The sequence below is a fragment of the Larus michahellis genome, chromosome 15 (assembly GCF_964199755.1).
Source record: "Larus michahellis chromosome 15, bLarMic1.1, whole genome shotgun sequence".
NCBI classification, from domain to species: Eukaryota; Metazoa; Chordata; class Aves; order Charadriiformes; family Laridae; genus Larus; species Larus michahellis.
Genome location: NC_133910.1, coordinates 12,450,570 through 12,469,690, shown reverse-complemented (window position 1 = coordinate 12,469,690; position 19,121 = coordinate 12,450,570). Strand labels below are relative to the sequence as shown.

Genomic DNA, 19,121 nt, shown 5'->3' with positions numbered 1-19,121 from the left:
TAAGGTAAGGATGACAGGACTAGGGCAGAGGTTTGAAACAATAATTGCAGTTTGTTCTTCTGTAGCACCTTTCATCTGTGGAATTCACAACAATGCAATAATCCTCCTAACAGCTTTTGTAGGTAAGGAAATATTATGAGCCCTGTTTTTCAGCAGAGGAAGCTGAGAAGGAATATGATGATGCAGACAATCATGGGCAGAGCCAGAACTGGGACTCAGCTCTTCTGACTCATACTTTATAGGTTGAGAGTTTTCACGCAGCAGTCGGTGAGGCCACCCTGGCTACTCAGTGCCTATAGGACCTTTGTCTCTTCGGTGTTCACTCTTCATATGGAAAAGAGCGAGCAGAGCCCACAGACAAGGAACCCAGGAGCCAGGGTGTCTACAAGCCCCAAAAGGCACAGCGCTATGGTAATTGATGGGAGGGCAGGAAAGAATTGAGCTATCCAAGACCCAAAAGATCTCGTAAGTGTTAATCTGCAAATATAAGGTTTTATGACGACCTAAATGCTGGTCTGGAGGCAGCCAATATTCAGTGGAGGTCCAGAGTAGATTTTAATAATGTCCTTTCAGATTGGCAGTTCTCGAACCAGAGAAACAGAGATGAATAGCTTCCCCTGCAATGGAGAGGAAGGGAATGAAGAGCCCACAAAATATTCTGTCTAACCTTGGTGTCTTTTATCAAGATGTAGCAAGAAGCATTGCTTGGAGGAGCTGGAGGCTGGGATACAGTGGTCTAAGATTTATATGTATGGAAAGAAGCAGAGTAAAGGCCTAAACTATTGTGGGAGACAAGAAAGGGACATGACCGCAGATTCTGAGAAGTGAAGAGAAACTGCCCAGCCAATATGACTACATATCTTTGGCCACAGTAAATGTTTATTTGGAAAGTAGCTGCATCTATATGGTTTTGTTACACATTCAGTGTGACCTAGCACCTGCTGTTAACACAGTGGTTTGCACAGGTAAGCAAGCTTGTGTATAGTGTGCGCTACTGAGCTGGCAGTTTAAACTAACACATACTAGAACATGCTAGATTTCAGCTGGCTAAAGCTGTAATGGATTCCTTTGTGTTTTCTTACTCTTCCTCCTGCCCTCTTACAAAGACTGGAGAGAATGATAAAGAGATGCTTGAACCAAATAGTAACACTTTCAAACATCTTGATTTCTAAATTACAGTGAGTAATAAATATATTCAGATTTCACTAAGACTGCCTCTGGGGTATGAGTTAATTGTATTGACCTGTCTGTCCACTGGAGCTGCAACCATTTGCACCAGTCAAGAATGAAGTTCCTGATTCACAGTAGTGCTGAGAACCTGCTGCTCCAGTTGAAGTGGCTGGGAGAGGCAGGCTGTCATCACGTCTGGCAGTCAGACCGTGTATGATTCAGTCTGGGGCTCTCAAATCAGCAGCCTTTATGCATAACCTTGGCTGTGACTTGCGTTGGGGGGAATTTGCTTTGAATGATAGCCTATAGCACATTGCTGGACTCCAATCCTGCATGAAGTCCTACTTTCTCTTCAAAAACATGGCCTGTTTCTCAACAGGTCTTTACTAATATGGAGCTCTATACATGCCATGTACAATGACCTTACTTTGAAAGAAGTTCTTCAACTTCCATAGGCCCCTTGTGTGCAGGCTAAGTGTTTGTACACATCCCTCCCTGGGCAGAATGAATCTACCTGATCTCCACTGGGGTAAGATTTCCTAGTTTTAAATGAACAAATGTTGGCAGTGATGCAAGCGAGGTTCACGCTGTAGTGGGGGAGGTAGAAATATCAGTCTGGAACAGGTTCAGTGTTTGTTTTTAAATCCCAGAAGGAACATATGAATGCGATGTAGCTGGGATTTATTAAAAAACAGAGCAGCATATTAGCATCCACACAGAAACAGCTATATGTCAGAGATCAGCTGCTCTTTAAAAGCCTAAAAGACGCGGCAGGTCTCTCATGAGTTCTTCCTCCCTCTGTTTCTTGAGCAGCATGTAACACACGGTAAGTCTGTTCCATGTTTCCTCTGTCTGCTGAGAGGCCCAAGCAAATAAAAGTCCTAACTGAGATTTCTAATTGTGCCAAAACATAAACATGGGCTTATACAGCTTGTAAGCTTAGTGCCTTATTACTCACCATTGCAAACGTAAGCACGAGCTTGTTTGCAGCAGTCAGGTCTAAGCAGATCCAGCATGTGCTGAAGTTAGTGGGAGCGTTTTCACAAACATTAATGTCCTTTGGATCAAATCTGCAGGACTGGATTAGTTCTGGTCTCAGTGGAACCTGTGACAAAATTGTATACATTAGTCATAGGAGGACCCATGGCCTCAGCTGTGTTCCTGACATCCTTCATGCCATCCAAACGGATCCCAGCAGCACTGAAATCAGTCACTTCCATATAATCTGAGCCACGCATGAGCTTTTCTTTCCCTTTCATCATTACGGAAAGCTGCTCTCCCCCAAAAAACCTCAGACAGGTGTCTTTTCCAGTGTACTTGGCAAGTCACCAAGTTCAGGCTATTTTGAACCAAATGGAATGAAAGATTTTGTGAGAGAGAAGCCTGCCAAGCTCTACTCTTTTCCAGAGAGGGAATTTGGACAGATACTACATCCTGCTGATCCCAGCTGTGGCGGCATGGCCGGGGGAGCAAGAAAGACCCTTACAGATGACTCATAACCAACAAGTTATATTTCATCCAAAGACAACAGGCTCTCCGTGCAAATCTCCAGGTACTCACGTTATGCAGTCCCAAAGGAATGCCCTTGCTTGCTGAGCTGCCTTTTTCTGTAGGCGCCATGCTGTCAAAAACCCAATCTAGCATGTGACCAAGTACTTTGCCAAATAGAGTTTATCATACTTTAAACTTGTTTAAAAAAAATCCCGGACACTTAGAGGCTAAGGGATTGGTTAGGATTATGATAAATTTTTCATTGAAGATACAGTTTTCATGTTCCAGAGAGGTACTACTCAGTATAGATAAGGATTTTAATGCATACATATATGTGTTTTTTTTAATATATATATATAAAAAGATCAGGGCACAATACAAACTTTTATCTCCAACATGAAAGAAACAAAAATACCCTATCCCTATCACAGCAAAGTTATATAAATATGTAACACTATACTGCTGATTATGCTTTCTCATTTTATTTCGTATTTATTTTTTAAAAGAATTAAAACTTTAATCCAAAACCATCTGGAAGAATCGTCAACAGGAACTTAACTGGATTTGTTTCCTAACACTGTTCTGGGGACTGTGAAGCTTTTCTAAGTCTATCTGTGTTTTACCTCCCTGAGGTTAGATGGCAGGGTTAATTCTCCAGACATTCTGCCGTGGGTTTCCAGGCTGAAGGAGAAGAAACTGTACCACAGTTTTTTTTCTTTTTTTTCTTTCTTTCCTTTCTCAATTGCCACTAGAATTTTTGGAGCCCAAAGATCTTCCTGTGTTAAAGGGCCAGTAAATGACACGTGTCTCCTTTTTTTCCCTCTTAACTGAAAGCAGACTGTAATGTGTTCTGTGCGGCGTTGGGTTGCGGTTCAGAAAAAAAACCCCACAGCTCTCCAGAAAAGTGCTTAAACACATGCCTAACTTTAAATTGGCTGTTTGGCCTTAATGAATCAGTTAAACACTTTTCCGAGCCAGGGCCTTTGTACGCGGCACACTGAGAACCACCTTAGATGTACTTTCACCCAGGCAATTACTACAGTGTTAAATGGCACATACATCAGCCTCATACGTTAAATACACAACTGCGTTGTGAATTAGCTTGGTCTTTCCATAACGGTATCTGTGGTACTGCTGTACGCTTCCAACGGTGCTGGCCTGCACGTTACAACCCAATGGCATCCAACCCCACTGCAGCCAGGTTCAACGGTTTCCGAACAACGGCAACACCCGGGAGCAGAGCCATGCCCGTCCGTTAAGTGGCTGTGAACCTGTCCCCCAGTGCTCGATGCAACCTGCGCCACACCGGCACATCCTGCAGGGATAGACAGGGCCCTGAGGAAACCTGAGGAGCCCTGCTCAGACTTGCTGGATGGGGCCCTAAGGAGATCACAGGCCGGACAAGGCCCTGGCTGCTGCTGCCCTCGACGCTTGCTCCCCCCACAGCCGTCCACAGCCGGGGCAGTAGCTCGGGGGCCTTACCCATGGCGGAGGCCGGGCACGACGGGGAGCCGGGACCCACCTCCCCACCGCCGCTCAGCCCGGTAAAGTGACGGAGGAGAGGGCGGGAAGGAAGGCTAAGGCGAAGGCAGCGCCGGCCCCTTTAAGGCGCCGCCCGCGTTTCTTTTTGGCTCTTGGGCCTTGCCGTAGCGCTCCCGGGAGAGAGCGGCATTGTGCAGCCTTTGGCCCGCACCGCGCATGCGCCCTCCCCACATTCCCCCCCGCCTGGCGGCCCTGGAGCCGCCGCCGCCGCCGCGTCCCCCCTCCCCTTTCCCTCACCGCGGCCGCGCTCCTCCTCGCCGTCGAGGAGCCGCCGCCGCCGCCCCCCCCAAGTCCCTTTCCCCCTTTTCCCCCGGTAAGTCACCGTGAGCGGCGGGGGCGGCCCGCCTCCCCTCGCCTCACCGCCGGGCTCCCGCACCGCCGTTCCCCGCGCGCGCTGCCGCCGCCTCCCCTCAGGCAGCGCGCGGAGCTCCCCCTCCCTCCTCCCGCCTTCCCCGGGCCGCCGCGCGTGCATGAGGGGCTGCCGCGCACGGGCCGGGAGCTTCCCCCCCCCCCCCCCCAGCCCTCCATTCGACCGCCCTCCCCCGGAATTTGGGACCCCCCCCGCCATCGTGGCCAGGCGGGGACGGGGGGTTTGTAACGGGTGGGTGTGTCGGGACCGCCGGGCCCGGGGCGGGGGTGTGCCCGGGCGGGAGGAATCCGGTCTCCCTTAGAAAAAAACTTCTAAATTTCGGGGTGTTCGTGAGCAGCGGTTTCTCCGCGGAATGTGGGGGGGCGGCTGGAAGCGGGCAGGGAACCGTCCCCTCCCGGGGAGGAGATGCTGGGAACGGCAGCGGTCGCTGGAGGAGCGAAAGATCCCCAAAATCTGCTGCCACCCGAAAAAAAGAGTGGCGGTGGGATGTGGCGAGGACGCTTTGGAGGCAAATCCTTCCAGGGAGAGCTGGGGGTTGTGTTACGAGGCTGAAATGGGGCCGACCCGTGGTGGAGGTTACCCAACACTGGTACACACTTGGGCAGGTTTTTTTACAGAAAACAAGGCTAATACAAGGCCCGCTTTCAGTCAGGTGGAAGCCTCGGGCAGGGGAGGGTATGATGTGATGCTCAAACCATTTAGGAAGGAAATACGAGACTGAAATACTTGAATTCCGAGGTGAAAGGAATCTACTAGGGGCTTAAACTGTGGAAATGCCTGCTATTTTTTGTGCTTGTTAAGCTCTTGTATTTTGTACCTTGATAAATCTGAAAAAAAAAAAAAAAGGCCTTGGGCCATTTCTTCCACCTTTTATACAAACCGTTCTATTTACTACATTCTAACTACTTATTAGAAGTATTTTGGGGAATATGATATGAAAACCCTGCCACACCTAAAAGCTCTTCTGCTTTATTTCCATTTAGAAACAGAGCAGGGTGGAAAAAAGCTCTCCAAGAAGTGGTAAAAGGCCATGGCTTGGGTTCTCGGTCTTGCGCATTAGTAGGTCTGAAGGCCTAAAATACTGCTGTGTCGCTAAACAAATACAGAATGTGGGTTTTCATACTGGTTTCTGGTGACCTGCAGTTAGGCTAATCTCATTCTTCTAGCTGCTGAGAATCTTTTTGACAGCTAATGAGAATATTCTGTTTTTCTTCCAGGTTTTCATTTCAGTGCGGTTCTCCTCTCCGTGACAAGGACTGCCTTTTGAAGCAGCACATTCATTCTCCCCTTCAAGCACCATAAGTCTCATTTGCCAGTTTCAGAACCATGGCAACAGAAGAAAAGAAGCCAGATGCAGAATCCACCAAAACACAATCTACTCCTTCCTCCTCGACCAATCAGAGCAAGGTGTGTGTGTGGGGCTCCAAACAATATCTGTGTAAATACAACTACCTGCATATTCAACAGGCAAACCAGAATTAGAGAACTGAATTCTCATTTAGATTAAGAGCTTCTCCAGGTTTCTGCTTCTGCTGTTGTCTCGAGCTGAGGATTTTATGGGAAAAAGTGGAGTACAGCCTCTTTTGTCATGCTAGGGGGTTTTTTGTTTCAGTGGAAGGTCTTGCTAACGAGATACTTCGTGTCACTTTGAGCATTAGAAAGACAGGTTGGGTGTATCCTTGGAGTGCCTAGAGGTGAATGGAGAATTGGAGAATCTGTGATTTTAGCTGCAAAGTGGGGAGGCAGTCCTTACTCAGATTCTTTGAAGCCTGCAAATGCTCAAAGGAGATGTTACTGTCTAGCTGCGAACCCTTCAGAAAGGGTGAAAAGGTAAAAAAAAAATGGTATTTTAGGGGTATGGTGGAATTAGACTGTGATTTAATTCATGGTAAGGATGAAAACTGCAAACGCTTAAAAGCGCTGCACAGGTCAGTACCAAGAGTATGATCTTGATCTGCCAGGCACTTTGTGGTTGGACTGTTGGATTACTCTCGCCTGTTTGTTATTGGCTTGGATGGAATTCATACCAAGGATGATTTGGTGTTGTGCATGCAACAGTAAGGCATTGCTGGCCGCAGACAGCAAGGATCTGTGTTTTGTTCTGTTATTTTTTTAATTTGGAGAGGGGGGAAAAATGTAAACGCTGGAATCTGTATTATGGTGAACATTCATGCAATCCATTACTGTGTACTGACCCAGTCTGATAGAGAGCTTGTCACTGAGATACTAAATTTGGAATTTATTCAAGTCATTCATATATATTTTTCTTACAGCCTGCACCAGTAAAACCAAACTATGCTCTGAAGTTCACGTTAGCAGGACATACAAAGGCAGTCTCATCAGTAAAGTTTAGTCCTAATGGAGAGTGGCTAGCCAGCTCCTGTAAGTATTGCTTTCTTTTTTGTCTCATCTAAAACATGCAAATGTGGGCCTTGGAGAACTGCCTGTCTTTACTGTTGCCTTCATCAGATGGAGGAGGGATGTAGTGTCATGATTTTCTTAAAAGGAGGAATACCAAAGCTGTCAGTCTTCGAGATATAATCTGGTTTAAGCTTTTAAGTTCTGTTACTTTGAGCACTGGATCTTCTATGCATTGCCAAGTTGGAGGGTCCCTCACCTGTTCAGGTTTCTTTACTGAGCAAATGGGCAAAAGCAAACACAGGATTCTTTTCCCGTGCAAAGGGAACCCTGGTGCTTTTCTGTATCGCTAGACGTAGATTAAGCTTTTAAATTAAACTTTGTGTACAGCATCTGCAGGCAGAAGCTTAATTCTGGGAAATAAGGAAGGTGGCTTTGTGCTAACTGACTGGACTGTAGAGTGGGATATGGTTGGACTGGCCACGTGCTTCTGTCCTGTGTGCCTGTGGTGTTTAGTATGTCAGAGCCTTTGATTACCCCAGTGAAATGTGCAGAAGGTTATTATAAATAGTGTTTCACTACTTGCTCTCTTAAGTGGTAGATCAAGTCCTCTTCCCGTCAGCTTTGGTATTTCCTAAAATTATTTTGGTAGTCAACATTGTTTGACAGCTTTCCTTTGAAAATGTGTTTCAACATTGTGATCCAGAGAGGATCCATATATAAGGAAAGGGCAATAGAAGAGCATTGCTGAATATGATGGTGGGGGTAACTTGAACATATTCCAGATGTGGGAATGACTTAGGTCTTTGGCTTAACTGCAAATAGCCTTAATAAGACCAGTGCAGTGTACCATATACAAATAATTTTTATGTTCAAGTGCCCTCTGAAAGTGTCCCCCTCTCCCCTATCCAGGTTTTCCAACCTCTACCTCTGGCAAATATCATCCTTTTTCTCTGCATGTTTTGCAAGTTAACATGGATAGTATGTTTGGATTCTTGCAGGCATTAATGCAGTCCAGCTTGTGGTGTAATTTTTGTTCTTTTTGGGCAAAAGCATTTTAGCATTCCTATGGAACGGTACTACTTTTACCACTGACTATCTAAAACAAAAGTAGAAACCCAAGTTGTCATCGGAGAAACTAAAGGGGCCGGAGACTGTGTGCATTCCAGGCAGTTTATGTAATCTCAGCTGCTGCAGCTTGGCGTGTATGAAACTATTCTTTACCAATTACATATTACCTTATACACTTAGGCCTGCTTGGGGAGGGAGAGCTACCCAGTGTTTGCAGAGATGTAGTTAACACGTTTCTTTCCACCTGGAAGGGACAGCTGTATCTGTTAGTGCTGTTAATCTCTTTAACTGGCACATTCTTTTCCAGCTGCTGACAAACTCATTAAGATCTGGGGAGCATATGATGGCAAGTTTGAAAAAACAATATCTGGTCATAAACTGGTAAGCATGAGGAGATTACTGTGCACTTGAATATTAATTTACTTATAGAATCACAGAATTGTTTAGGTTGGAAAAGACCTTTAAGATATCAAGTCCAACTGCAAACCCAACATTGCCAAGTCCACCACTAAACCGTGTCCCTGAGCATCACATCTACATGTCTTTTAAATACCTTCAGGGATGGTGACTCCACCACTTCCCTGGACAGCCTGTTCCAATGCTTGACAACCCTTTCGGTGAGGAATATTTTCTTAATATCCAATCTACTTGTAAAGAATTTTGCTTTCTTTTCCTCATCCAGAAATTTCCATTCTTGGTTAGTTTGACTTGTGCAGGAGGCTTGTTCTTCAGTCTCGTTTTGTACTACTTTGTTTATACAGTCCTCTGCAACAGCCCGGGACTGGAATTGCTGAAGTAATACCGGGTCAGGCTGGAAATAGGGGTGAAGTGCAGGCTGGTAATGGAGTACCTGCTTGCACACTGCCTAGCCATTTTCTGAGTCCCTCTGTTTCGGGAACACCAACCTCAGATGCCGAGTGGAGCATTCTTGGGTGAAAATCCCTGTAAACTGTAACACTGTCCTGTTCCCTCTTTCCTTTGTATCTGGAGCAGAGTGGCTTGCCTTTTAAGGAGATTGAATTTTTCTTGTGGGTTTGCCTACATAAATACAACACTTACTCATTCTGCAAAGTTATAAAGAAAACTCAAACTCCCAAACCCTTCGATTTTGTTTTCTAATATTTCTTACATGCTGAAGTTTCGTAAGCAAAAATGAAGATTCACCAAAAGAAAAACCAGTAGAATCTTGTTCTTCTCCAGCCCTTAGGGACGCAAACCATAAAAAACAAGCCATTTGTCATGAAGAGAAGCCACTTATTCAGATTAGTTTATATAGCATACTGTTTATGAATTCCAAGAAAGGGTGTTGGTGGCCACAGTAAGAGCTATGTGAACAAGCCATTGATGTTTTTGGAGTATGTGTCTCGGCGTAAAATGAACAAGTGCCAAAGGAGCTATTAACCCAGTGAAATCTATTAATTCCCAACTCCCACTGCTGAATTTTCTTTCATGCTTTGGCTGTGAATATAATATGCAGTCTGTGTTTTCCATTTTCCTGTACTGGTGAACAGACAGTGCTGAGAAGAGGATTGTTTTCCTTTCTTTTAGGGTATCTCTGATGTTGCTTGGTCATCAGATTCCAACCTTCTTGTCTCTGCCTCCGATGATAAAACTCTCAAAATATGGGATGTAAGCTCGGTAAGGGCAGAAACTATTATTTACCTTCCTTCTTCCCAGCATTAACTCATGTTCTTCTGAGAAACAGTCTTGGTGTGCTATGATGAGAGAAGGTAAGGTTTTAAGCACTGTCTCCCCTTTGGGTAATACTCACTCTTACCTGCTTATAATGAGCTGCTGGTTGAATGGGCTGTGAGGATGAGCGAGTTGTGCTGTCTGCTTTTCGAAGGAGGGGGATGCTTATGGGTACCGTGAGGAGCCCGGTTATCTTCTGAGAGCGCTTAAGCCTTATAACGGTAATGCAACTGCAAGCTTCGTTTCTGGAAGCAGCCTCTCAGATGAAACCTATTTGTAACTTCTTATCATAACTTCACTTGGTTTTGCTTCTCTTCCCCTTCGTTTTCTGTGATTACAATAAAAACTGGGTAATTTCGTTGAATTTTGATTAGGTATGTTGAACTGCTTGGTTCTCTTAAGTTACCCAAAGGGTTTGCAACTTGGCTGCAGTCATTAAAAATATATTTTTTTCTTTCCTGTTGTTTTGCCATAGCTGGTCCTCTGCCCGTCTAAATCTGGGGTTAGAGATGGTTTCTTTGTGTGCTGCACAGTGATTAACTTTTATGCAGCTTATCGGAATGCATTTATGTCTGTAAAGGATGCTGTATATTTAACTCTGCTAAATCTTATTTCAGGGTAAGTGCTTAAAGACATTGAAAGGGCACAGTAACTATGTTTTCTGCTGCAACTTCAACCCTCAGTCAAACCTCATCGTGTCTGGATCAGTAAGTGATTTTTCCATTTACTTCGTGCGAAGCAAGTGCTGCACACCCCTGTCACCCAACATTAAGGGGACAGACAGGTGCTTTTAGGGATCTCTGGCAGAATGATGACAGCACCAAATCATAGTTACAAATAACCCTTTATTTTCTTAACAGAATATTACGATTAACATAGCACAGAATTTATAATTAGAATGACACATGATTTCTACAAGCGGAATTAATGTAGTACAATTTATAGGTAGCATAATACAGAATTTATTAATACAACTTAACTTATAATTTCTAATCACCTGGATTCTAACTTAACTCAAAGTATGATTTCTGATCAACTGGACCCTCTGCAGATTGGGTCAGATCTTAACACATGGTTTGCTGTATCAATATAACAATCATAATCTAGACTTCAAAGTCATATGAAAGAATACGTGTCACTTACTCAATCCCTGGCTCCTGGGGGGGTCACAGTCTCACTGTCCAGCAGCAGTTCTGGTCCAAGTTCCCCCTTAGGACTCGTAACTGCTTGATTTTGTAGACAGTGCTCTGTGTGCTGTAACACTTCCCTGTTCTGGGATGGTGTGATCACCACCACCAGGTTGGCTGGGTGCCTGGCACCTTCAAGGCCGGTGAGGAAGGGAGTAATCGGCCTGGCGCCCAGGAATCTTGAGGCCGGTAGGGAGGGGAAGAAGAAATCTGTTTGGTTTGTCTACTTGGTTTACAGGACCTTGAGGGCCGGATAAAGAGGGAAAGGGAACAAGTATGTGACCTGCTTGGTCACAGAGAAAGGATGCTTGCCTTATAAAATAGCATTAGTTATGCTAACCACATTAGCAGGCGTTGGGAGCAGGGAGTACCAGTCACAACCCCTTAGCATTTCGATTCTCTGTCTTCCACAAACAAATGAAAGCAGTGACACTGCTGTCTTTGCTTGGGGACATGATCAAGCCCTTAACTCATCCTCAACATGTAGGTTTCCTGCACGGAGAGGAAGCGTTCAGGGAGCTATGTTCCCAGTCTGTTATTTTTGCCCTGTGTGGTGCTTGTGTCTTAGGCTTTCTGATGCAGCTGCAGTGCAGCTGGAGGAAGGCACGTGCAGCTAGTCAAGCTGTAACACCTTGCATGCCTTGAATAGGTGCATCATTAAACCACCTTGTGCATTTCTTCAATCTTCAGTTTGACGAAAGCGTGAGGATATGGGATGTGAAAACAGGGAAGTGCCTCAAGACGTTGCCTGCTCATTCTGACCCAGTTTCAGCTGTAAGTCCCTTCCAATAAATGAACACACTAACATACTTATTTTGTTTAGCAAAGCTCCTCTCCAACCTCTGTTTGTAGAGAAGTGGTTTTGTGCTCTAACTCTTATTATGGAACCCTCACACATTGTAGTGGATGGGCTGTGGTGGATTTGCCAGTGGTTGTTGCTCAGTGAGAACGAGATGAACAGTGTTTTCTGCAAGATTGATACAGATTTAGGTCTTGGGTGTTAATGTGGGGAGCAGTTAATGGTGGTTCTGCCATGTGTAGAAGATGTTTCACACTTACAAATAAACATTGGTACTAATTCTTTAAAATAGCAGTGTTCTGAGGTGTAGTTCAAGGGAATAAATTGACCTTAAAACATGTATGCGGCTACATATGAGGTTAAATTCCATGCGCTTAAAATTATAGGGTACTATCCCCAGATTTGATACTATTATTCGAGCAGCTAATGCTGTCTCAACAGTGTACCTGTGTGTTCACATGTTCGTTCTTAACTTTTGATGAAACATGTATTCCGGTCCCTGATGCTTAAATAAACAGCTGTAGTTAACATCCACCCCTCTTTATAATTATGCCAGACAAGCTGTGGGGGAAAGAATCTTGATTTTAATCATGTTACCCATCTAAACTCTTGCCTATTGCTCGTATGTCCTGTTGACTTTCTGGTTCTATACGCGTGTTGCAGTGTCAGTAATGAAAGAGAAGTACCTTCAGTGGGGCTTAAAAATTTGATCTTTGGGAACATCAGTAAAGTTATTTTTCCCCTTCTTTAATATTACAGGTGCATTTTAATCGTGATGGATCCCTGATAGTGTCAAGTAGCTATGATGGACTCTGGTAAGTGGTTATTTCTTGTCTGTGGCACTGTTCAAACCTTTTGCATTTAAAAAAAAAATATTTTAAAAAAGCTTGTATTTGTAATGTTAAAATCAGAACAGAGACTTCAAAACTGATAGTGATGATTTTTGTTTGGTTTTAATAGTCGAATCTGGGATACAGCATCGGGTCAGTGCTTGAAAACACTGATAGGTAAGTAGGAATACTTCTTGTTTGTGTTCCGTTCTTCGCTGTTAACTTGTGACATAGATATTCTGCATCGTTGCTTCCCTAAGCTCTGTTTTGCTGTGTTCTTACCATTCTTTTAGTATCTGTTGTCCTGCTATCTTCTGCAATAAGAGGAACTATCACATGAATGGAATCTTGCTTAAGCTGTGTAGTATAGCTAGACAAATGAGAGTTTTCCAAAGTTTTCTGCAATTCATCTGTGTGGTGCTCACTGTGCAGCAGTTTAAACAACTCTATCGTTACAGCTTTGTGCTGTTGGATAAGATGGAAACAAGTAGTCTGTGACTACACAAGCTGCCTACTTTTATTGCAAGATGCACGAGGCATCTTGTGAGCATGGCTAATAGAAGGAAACCACCTGTTTGGCATGTGTTCCCTACACCTTCACATTCTTATAAAGCATTATATAGGCAAGTTATATGGCACTGCAAATTGATCGCGTGTATTCTAATATAATGATTTTTAAAAGGTAGAGATATGATCTTGTTCTGATAAGTATTGATGCAAGGAAGGAAAGTTCAGTTACAAAGGGTTATTTAAAATGTTTGTGAGAAAAAGGCTTAATATCCTTTTCTTAAATTACTGAAAACAATCACCTTCCTTACACCTCTCTCTTTCTTGGAGTATCAAAGGACAACAAAACCGAAAGCTTGTTTCAGTGGAACAACAAAAAATATTGTCAAAAGAAATTCTCTATCGATACAACTGTGCGCTGTTTAATCTTGCTTTTGTTTTCACTGTAGATGATGATAACCCTCCTGTGTCTTTTGTGAAATTCTCCCCAAATGGCAAATACATACTAGCTGCAACTTTGGACAAGTAGGTATTTTTAAAAAAACAAACAAACAAAAAAACCCTACAGACTCTGAAGTGCTTATGACTATCGGATAAAACTTTTAGTTTGCTGCTGTTTAGCTCTTATAGTAATGATACTACACAAGTTCCTATATACTATTAAACTTCAAAAGCAGAGAAAACCCAGGTTAGGCTCCCTGACTATCTTGAGAGCTCTGGCAGTAGCCTGGGTATCAGTACAGATGGTCTGTATCTGGACATGCGTGGGGCTTGCTTAGTGTCTGTGCAAGAGCGTAGCGCTTGCCTGAAACAAGTGACTCAGTGTCCAAATTGTATTCCGTAGCATGCTTATTCCTTTTCCCTGCACTGGCTTAGGCTTGAACGGGCTGAGGATGCCTCAGTCCAGTGCTTCCTCCCCTGAAACACTTTGGCGCAAGACTGCAAGTTGAAAAATTAGGGCAGTATGTGTGTATTTTGGTCTGTATCTACTTTCAGCAGGATTTGATTTTAAAAACAGCTGAGGGAAAGGGGATAGTTATAGGGCCATCCCCGATTCTAGTGGGTTTCTCACCCTGAGGAAGATGATGTCTAATGAAATGTTATGAATCTTTCGGATGCACTGGGAGTTGGGGGTTGCCAAAACACCTTATCCTCTCTCACGGTAATCTGTTATCCTGCCAGTTGTTTCCCTAGTTGTCTGGTCATTATTTATAAAGAAACTTGCAGGTGTAGGGAAATTAAAACACGTTCTTTTTTATGGAGGAGAATATGAATGGCATGGCAGTAAAATGGATACTTTGGGGTTAACTAATGCTGCATTCCGAAGCCAGGCTAAAGTGATCCATGTAGACTTTAAGAACTCTGTTATGAAGAAACTTTTGCTGCTACTAGGAAAATGTCAGAATTAAAAACTCAAAATCTTTTGTTTTTCTGTTGTTTTCTAGCACTCTTAAACTTTGGGACTACAGCAAAGGAAAGGTAAAAACAGTCCTGTCTCACTTTGTAGACTTAACTAAGCTTATAGGAAGATCTGGATTTTGTACGTGCTTTTTCAGCTTGGTTAACATTTTGAATACTATAGAAAAGAGTGTTAGTACCTCTTTATTGGAGAGGACTAAAGATGCCTTTCAGGGGAAAAAAAAAAAACAAACAAAAATGTTTGGAAACCTGCATAGCCTTGAGACATTAAGTAAAGCTATGTTTCTGCATTTTTCTGTTTCTGAACAATAAATTGCTGTTGCTCTTTTTCTCTGTGGCAATGTGACAAATTTAGGGCTTCTCCCCCTCAGATTGTTTAGTCTTGTAGGGCAGAGATGCCCTCTGCATCCTCTAGATAAGTTGGCAGGGTGGGAAACACAGGCAGATATATTTAGTCTGCTCTGCCAAGAGAGTTTGTCCTTGACTGAGAAAACTACCTCCCAGCTGTTTTAATGACTTGTGGCTCTTCGCTTTCAGTGCCTGAAGACGTACACAGGACACAAAAATGAGAAGTACTGCATATTTGCAAATTTCTCTGTTACTGGTGGAAAGGTTAGTGCTTATTTGAGATGCTTGTTACCGATGCACAGTTTTTACTGCTTTTCTCTGTAGAAGAAAGAGTAGTTTGGGGATTGAAACCTCCTTTGGTGAGTGTTGGTTCACAGGTGCCATAGTGCGGAGGGGGAGAGGGCGTCCTAGGAAGTCCCTGTGAGCAGCTCTGGTGTCTGTGTCTCTAGGTGGGCCCGCTGTACCATTGGAGGCTCCTGCCGCTGCGGCAGTAGAAAAGGACTTTCCTGCAGCAGGAGGGTGGCTGCTTGCGTATCGGTTTGCTCTAGCCACACCGCAGTCAGCCATCAGAGGATAGGTGGATGCGTTCTGGTTGGGATCACAGAACAGATCATCAGAGATTAAGTCCTAACGCAGAACCACCTTAGCACCTTTTGGTCTGTTAGTTTTCCTCCTCCAGGATACTCAGGGTGGAACAAAGCTTTCTGCTGCCTGTATGCGCTGAACAGAGCCTGGGAGAGAATGAACTGCATCAAGCAGTCGTATAATATTGGCAGTTGCCTTTCCTATAATGACAATGAAATGTTTCATGAATAATAGCAATTAGATGTAGATGAGGAGAACGATTAAAATAACTATGTTTTTTCTCTGCCCCTCCAGTGGATCGTGTCCGGTTCAGAAGACAACCTGGTTTATATTTGGAACCTTCAGACAAAAGAGATTGTACAGAAATTACAAGGACACACAGGTGTGGAAGAGGATTTTGTTTTTATTGATGGAATATTCCTCATGTCAGCTTGTAATGAGGGTTTAGCTTCAGCATTCTCTCTCTAATGTTTAATTTTGGCTGTCAGACTCATAAATTCTTGACTGGCTAAAGCTTAATTGAACCCTAGGAGTTTGCTCCTTTTTATGAAGGGGTTTTTGTGAGCATTGCAAGTGTTTATTCTTTCACTGTGAGAACTTTGGCATCAGCTTACAAAAAAGATTTCTTTGAGTTCAGAACTGGTCGAGATATTTAAGCAACTCATAATTGTGAATTACCTCTTGTGAAGCTGCAGCTCTTGAAAGGGTAAGGACTGATGTGGCCCTGCTGTTCCTAAATGTCTGTGCTTGTGACTCTTCCTGAAGGCAGAGTTGAGCAGGGATTGAGATGCCACCTGATGGATGCTTGAGTCTGAGTCCCGTAAGAGAGCGGCATTATCGCTGTACCGACTAGAAGGAATTGTGCTGTGGAATTTAAGCGTGCTTATTCCTTTGCAGGACTATTGATTTGGGCTGTAGGTTGGGGCAGTGGCAGCAGGTTTTCATTTCCAGGCTAGGGCAAGGCTCTGAAGATGAAGTGCTATCTAAGCATTGAATGGGATGCTGGAAATACCTTACCCAGAAAGAAAAAACTGAGCTGGGTTTTTATTAGATGTCTCTGACGTAACATGCCGAGAGTTTTGCCTGTGAAGTTAGAAAGAACTAGAATCTGGAGAGTTCTCGCATTTTGAAACCTGTCAAACACTTTCCAACTACTTACTCTCAGTTCTTTTTTTGCTAGTGTTTCCTCTCACACGAGAAGCAATGGTTGGAAAATAGTTATGAATAAAGCGCTTGTAATTCTGCTACAAGGAAATAGTAACTTGTCTATGCTGCATTTTCAGAAATGCCTGCTATGAGCCAAATTTCATTGCTGTAAATAATATTTGTATCTCTTTTCTTTTTACCTAGATGTTGTAATTTCAACAGCTTGTCACCCAACAGAAAACATCATTGCATCAGCGGCACTAGAAAACGACAAAACAATTAAACTGTGGAAGAGTGACTGTTAAACGTTCCAGTATCACTTTAGAGACTGTCAGGAAAAAATGTTTTTAAAAAAAAAAAAAATTAAAAAAACCACATGAGAATAATAAATCCAGTTTGGCAGGAAACCTGAAGAATATTTGATAAAGTGGTTTCTGTTAGTCTTGGCCCAAAGAAAACGTCTTAGCTCTTTGCTAGAACCGGGCAACGTGGTGGAAAAAAAAAAAAGATGCAGTGTCTCCTTTTCTTGCCTAATCTTTTGGCAGACAAATGGATCATTCTGACATCACGTTAGAAGTGTCAGCCTTGTATTGGACACCCCAAAGATACTGTACTTTACGGTGGCATTACTTCTGGGCGCTGTTGCTGCTTAAGGAGGAGCTGCCAGTCTACTTTGTAACAGTAAGTTAAGTCACGAGCCTAGAGATGTGTGGAATTTTTTTTAAATGTCTAATTTTTTATTTTTATTTTTTTTTCCAGAATGTAGGTTATAGTCTTGGGAAGTTTCTGTATTGTTTTAAATAGGAGTACTGCATCTTTAAGGGTGCTTCATTTTAAACACTCAGCTCAAACTTTGTGACCAAATAAAACCATGCAGTTCCAGATTTCCCTCTTCCTGCCCCTGACTTGACTCCTGTGGTGAGATCTCCTCCTCCTAACTTCTGTATAGTTGCTTACCTCTTGTTACGTGTGTTTAATAGATGCTGTTCTAGAGCAAAGTTACAGTTCTTCTGTTAACCATTAAAATGAATCCTGCTTGTAGTTGTTCTCAGCATACTTTAATTTTTTTTTTCCTCTTCTGGTTATAAAGCAAGCTCACAGAACACTGTAAAGTTATTTCAATGTAAAAAGGAAAAAACCCAGACTTTTGTATCTTGAAAAATCCATCGTATGAAACTGTATTGATAATGGCATGACTCTTGTATCTATTTCAGCGTTGGTATTTCTTTCCCTTTTTGTCATACCCATGTGGTATTTACACATCCAAAAACAATACCATATGCCATAATAAAAAGGTGGGATTTTATGTGTATGTTTGTGGTAAGAGTGTGCTCATGTGAAGTGTCTGTGTCCAAAGACGCCTCCCTTAAAGACACCTTTAGAAGGAAGTGTTTGTGGAGCAGCTGCAGTCATTGAGGAGGAGCGGCAGCGTGGTGCTTTGCATCTGTTGTGGAGAGAGGAAAGAGGAGCATAACTCAAGTCAAAATTTGTTTAAAGAAAGTAAGAGGATTGAACTGAAGGTGTCCTCACCAGAGGCAACATTAGTACAAACCCTCACGGAGCCCTTTATCTAAGGGGAAAGGAATCCTGCTGCCTTCTCCTTGCCGAAGGGGCAGGGCAGGCCGAGTGGTGATCCAGGAGTTAGCGTTTATTGCACCCAAAGGGTTCTGCTGCAAGGGGACGTTCTGTTCCTGGTGAAGCAAAAATCCATTGTTTTGGTATCAACCTCATGTGCTTGATAACGGAAAATCAATTACGGTACAAACCTCTCCTCTAGTGGCTGCTCGGAGACTGCCTTGCTTTACCCTTAGCGGAGAAGACAGCTGCAAGACATGAGGTATAGCTTTTCCTTTTAAAATATAAAAATAGAGTTCATGTTGAGCTGGTGCTAAAGTGGCTATTAATAATATTGATGTCTTTTGAGGTTTTTCATTACCTTCAGGAAAGGACACTGTGTCTCTAGACTTGGTGAGCGTCACTGCTGAAATAATCAATTTCTTCGTGATTCTTTTTTCTCGGTCTTTTTCTCCCAGGCCTGTGAAACTTTTCAGTTGCAAGATGTGGCTGGGTGGAGAAGCTGCTGTATTACTTCAGATTCAAGAACGTTTTCTGGCATTGTGCTTCCCCTGTAACGGTGTCGGTGTGAGTGGCTTTGCTTGTCCAGCGGTGCTAAAGCATTCCCTGCCCAGGAGCTATGGGGAAGGGAGATGGTTTCCCTGCTCTCAGGAGGAAATCTCTTGAACAGGGGTTGTCTTTTCCCCTAAAATGAACGAAATGCCCTGATGTAAAGGATCTGCTAGAAAGCTGTCCTTTGTAAAAGGTGGTGTTTAAGTCCCTAGTATCCCACCTGGGAACAGAGTAATACAATCATAGAATTGTTGAGATTGGAAGAGACCTTTAAGGTCAGAGAGTCCAACCACTAACCCAGCAGTGCCAAGCTCCCACTAAACCATGTCCCTCAGGACCATGTCTACCTCTCTTTTAAATGCTTCCAGGGATGGTGACTCCACCACTTCCCTGGGCAGCCTGTTCCAATGCTTGACAACCCTTTCCCTGAAGAAATTTTTCCTAATATCCATCCTAAACCTCCCCTGGTGCAAGTTGAG

At 43.5% G+C, this 19,121-nt stretch overlaps 2 protein-coding genes across 4 annotated transcripts in view; one reads left to right on the top strand and one right to left on the bottom strand.

Moving 5' to 3' along the window:
• The window catches only part of BRD3 (bromodomain containing 3), a 45,108-nt gene extending 40,467 nt beyond the window's left edge, over window positions 1-4,641 (bottom strand). Inside the window, exons 1-2 of one of the 2 annotated variants that reach the window (XM_074609260.1) lie at window positions 4,526-4,641; window positions 2,129-2,275 (exon numbers count right to left, since the gene is read on the bottom strand). The gene's annotated coding sequence lies outside the window, so the exon portion shown is untranslated. The remainder of the gene's footprint in view (window positions 1-2,128; window positions 2,276-4,525) is intronic. The other variant, XM_074609261.1, reaches the window with a different exon arrangement.
• WDR5 (WD repeat domain 5) lies at window positions 4,334-17,827 on the top strand. 2 transcript variants are annotated; one of them, XM_074609266.1, is made up of 14 exons: window positions 4,334-4,804; window positions 5,791-5,980; window positions 6,847-6,955; window positions 8,310-8,383; window positions 9,551-9,640; window positions 10,312-10,401; window positions 11,572-11,655; window positions 12,440-12,495; window positions 12,641-12,687; window positions 13,467-13,542; window positions 14,463-14,496; window positions 14,974-15,048; window positions 15,664-15,751; window positions 16,720-17,827. In XM_074609266.1, the coding sequence occupies exons 2-14, from the start codon at window positions 5,900-5,902 to the stop codon at window positions 16,818-16,820; spliced, it is 1,005 nt and encodes a 334-aa protein (XP_074465367.1). In that variant the 5' UTR covers window positions 4,334-4,804; window positions 5,791-5,899; the 3' UTR covers window positions 16,821-17,827. The 2 variants fall into 2 exon arrangements, with proteins under 2 accessions (XP_074465367.1, XP_074465366.1); XM_074609265.1 differs by having other exon boundaries at window positions 4,360-4,516.
• The last annotated feature ends 1,294 nt before the right edge of the window (window positions 17,828-19,121 follow it).

Excerpts from the sequence above, each read along its gene's own strand:
- WDR5 (XM_074609266.1), top strand. The coding sequence starts at position 5,900 with ATGGCAACAGAAGAAAAGAAGCCAGATGCAGAATCCACCAAAACACAA. Across the intron at positions 6,956-8,309 it reads AGAGTGGCTAGCCAGCTCCT|CTGCTGACAAACTCATTAAG; the intron begins GTAAGTATTGCT and ends ATTCTTTTCCAG. Across the intron at positions 15,752-16,719 it reads GAAATTACAAGGACACACAG|ATGTTGTAATTTCAACAGCT; the intron begins GTGTGGAAGAGG and ends CTTTTTACCTAG.